Source organism: Nematolebias whitei, chromosome 10 (assembly GCF_014905685.2).
Source record: "Nematolebias whitei isolate Nwh7 chromosome 10, NemWhi1, whole genome shotgun sequence".
NCBI lineage: Eukaryota > Metazoa > Chordata > Actinopteri > Cyprinodontiformes > Rivulidae > Nematolebias > Nematolebias whitei.
In genome coordinates this window covers 3,040,617-3,043,897 of record NC_056507.1, presented here as the reverse complement: position 1 = coordinate 3,043,897, position 3,281 = coordinate 3,040,617, and the positions used below count along the sequence as shown (strand labels likewise).

General features: G+C 42.1%; 1 protein-coding gene across 1 annotated transcript in view; it reads right to left on the bottom strand.

Moving 5' to 3' along the window:
• Positions 1 to 2,908: 2,908 nt before the first annotated feature.
• LOC119415387 (pulmonary surfactant-associated protein D-like) overlaps positions 2,909 to 3,281 on the bottom strand; it is a 3,587-nt gene continuing 3,214 nt past the window's right edge. The window contains exon 5 of the mRNA XM_037682519.1: positions 2,909 to 3,281. Within this exon, the coding sequence (XP_037538447.1) occupies positions 2,909 to 3,281 (373 nt within the window).

Sequence of the window (3,281 nt, the reverse complement as noted above, 5' to 3'; positions counted from 1 at the left end):
ACAATGTAGGAGGTCTCTCACCCTGAGTGGGATCAGAGGCGGTTGTGCGTGAATGCGTGGTTCGTTTGCAGTGTCAAGTCAAGTCAAGTCAAGTCAGATTTATTTATAGAGCACATTTAAAACAGAAACTGTTACCAAAGTGTTAACAAAAAAAAAACAATGAGAGTAATTAAATGGGAAAAATTAAAATAATGATAATACTAAAATTAATTGAAAACATCAAAGGGTAACATATAAACACAGAACAAAAAATACTAAATCAAATCACACTGTGTGACATGCCAGAGAAAACAGATGTGTTTTTAGCAGATTTAAAAACAGGAAGGTCTAATGCCTGATGTTGGGGGCAGATTGTTCTAAAGTTTGGGACCCATGACAGAAAAAACCTGATCTCTGAGCTTCAATCTTGTTTTTGGAACAGACCAGTTTCAGATAAATAAGGGGGCAAGACCATTTATGCACTTAAAGGTTAGCAGGAGAATTTTTAAATCGACTCTGGTAAACACAGGGAGCCAGTGAAGGGAGGACAGAACTGGTGTAATATGCTCAAACCTACAAGTTCCAGTTAAGAGGCAAGTTGCAGTAGTTTGGACGAGCTGGAGACGTGAAAGGGACACCTGACTGACCCCAACATAGTGCACGTTACAGAAGTCCAGTCGGGTCGTGATAAAGACATGGACTAGTTTTTCAAGGTCAGATCTGGACAACACTGACTTAAGCTTAGCTTTCTGTCTTAACTAGAAGAAACTTTTCTGCAGAACAGAGTTGATCTGTTTCTTAAACTTAAAGTCAGAGTCTAAAACCATCTCGAGATGTTTAACAGACTGCTTAAGAAGAGAGTCAAGATTTACAGGATCAGAGACAGCTGGAGAGCTAGGGCTAAACACAATGACTTCAGTCTTCTGATCTTTAAAACTTACATAATTTGAAGCCATCCTGGTCTTGACGTCATCAAGACATTTTAACGAATGGAGCAAGAACGATTTGGTTTTAAGGGCAGATAAATCTGACAATCATCAGCATAACAATGAAATGAAAGACCATGTTTTCTCAGGATATGCCTCAAAGGGAGCAGATAGAGTAAAAACAGAAGGGGTCCAAGAATCGAGCCCTGCAGTACACTGCAGGAAAGAGGCCCTGAATGCACCACCTGGTTAACTTTGAATGGGTATCTGTTTTTAAACAGTTACATCAAATCAGCAGCTGTATGAATGTTTAAATGACAGCTCTGGTGTTTTCAAAAGTGATTGTTCATTTTGTTAATCTTTCTGTGACATTGTTGTTCTTTGGCTGCTCCTTTCTGCAGGAACTGCCACAGCAAGCAAAGTTGAAAGATTCGTCAGTTGTTTTAAGCTGGAAGCACTTCCTGATGAAATCTGTGCTCAGACCTGAAACTGACCATCGAGCGGCTGCAGCCTTATTTCTGTCATCGCTGGATTACCCACCCAATTTAAAAAAGATGCACTTGAACAGAACTACAGCTGAGGCTTCTTTTAGGAGGATAAAAATACATTATATGGCCAAAGTACAGTATTTAGACATACCAGATGGTGGTTGATTTCATATCTTTCAGTCAGGGTTTAGACCCGGCCCATTATCTCCAGCGGTGGATACTCTAAGCTTCAGCATGCCTAAACATTTTGGACAATGTTATGCTGTGGCAACACTTTAAGGATGGCCTTTTACTAATCCAACATTCCCCCAGAACAAAACGCATGGTCTATCTAGAGATGCTTTTAGTTTGATGTGGAAGAACTTGACTAGTCCGGATGTAGCCCTGACCTCAGCACCATTGAGAACCTCTGAGATGTGCTGGATTAGAGACCTTGTCCCACATCTGTGCTTACATTACAGCACAATACGAAATAAATGGGAATCTCGTGGAAAGTCTTTCAAGAGGAATCAACGCTGTAAAGATGAAATAGATAGACCAACTCCATGCAGTCCCTGTTTGTGACAGTAATTACAATTTAACAGCAGGGACATGGTGGTGGGCTGGCCTCCTCTGCATCGCACAAAGGAGATGACAGGTACTCATCAGGTATCTGATAGTCAGCACCAGGGGTACCAGAAAGTCAAGGTTCAAGGTTCTTTATTGTCGTTTGCATCACACGTGGTACATGAGGTGGAATGAAATGTTTGGGCACATCAACACGAGTCAGAAAACAAAAGCAGATTAGCACTGACAGAGATGATTTGGCTAAAATAGAATAACTTATTGTCATTGCACATCAGGTATACGATGTTATTCCTGCTCTTTCATCAACTGCCTTAGCAACTTTGATTCCTCTGCAGCTCTGCCCTCGACTCGCTGCTGGACTGTTCTTGTTTTCATGGCGTCCACACACAATCTGCACTTTCCTACTTGTGGCACCATGCAGGGGGAAATCAACAGGCTTTCCAGCTGTATTAAATATATTGCAAAGAAGAATTGTCACAACAAAGAAAAAGCAAACAAACAAAAATGTTCTTGCTTTTTGTGCTATCTTTATTTGGAATTACTAAAATGTCACGTTAATATGATGATACTGCGTGTGCATAGTGTAAAATATGTATTTCTAATATCATCACAAGACATTAGGAGCTCTCCATATGGTAAATGGACTTTACTGATAGTGTCTTTCTATTTTATCAAGCTCTTTACAACAATCTGTGCCTCATTTACCCATTCATACAGCTCTATACTAAATATACGCAAAGCTAACTAAAAAAAATCATTCTAAAGAGACTACTCAGAGCTTTATCACATTCATACACCGATGGGACATACATCAGAGGCAACGAGGGGGTCAATGTCTTGCCCAGGGACACTTCGGCATGTGACTGCTGGTGGATTCAAACCCCCAACTCTTGCATTGGAGGACGACTGCTCTAACCGCTCAGCCACAGCCGCCCCGTACATATACCTCTATATCTGACAGATGATGAGAGCGCTCAGAGAGCAGTGTTGCGTCACTCTCCAGACGCCGTTCTCAGACACCGTGGTGCATCCTGTAACCTGGATGCTCCCGTCCGGTTCTCCTTCTCCCCATTTGGTAAAGGTCAGAGGTCGATTTTTCCCATCAGACCCAAAGTTGCCCTCTGCTTTCTCATTGTTGACACTGATCCAGGCTGTTCTGATAGTTTCACCAATCAGCTGAGTCAGCACGTTGTTCTCCTCCTCACTCTGGGGCAGAGCCAGCTCCAAGCCTCGCTGGGAGCACAACTGGACGGCCTTCAAGAACGAGTCTGTCTCCTTGTTGGACACAAAGTATTTCTGACCAACCCTCCTCACAAAGTCA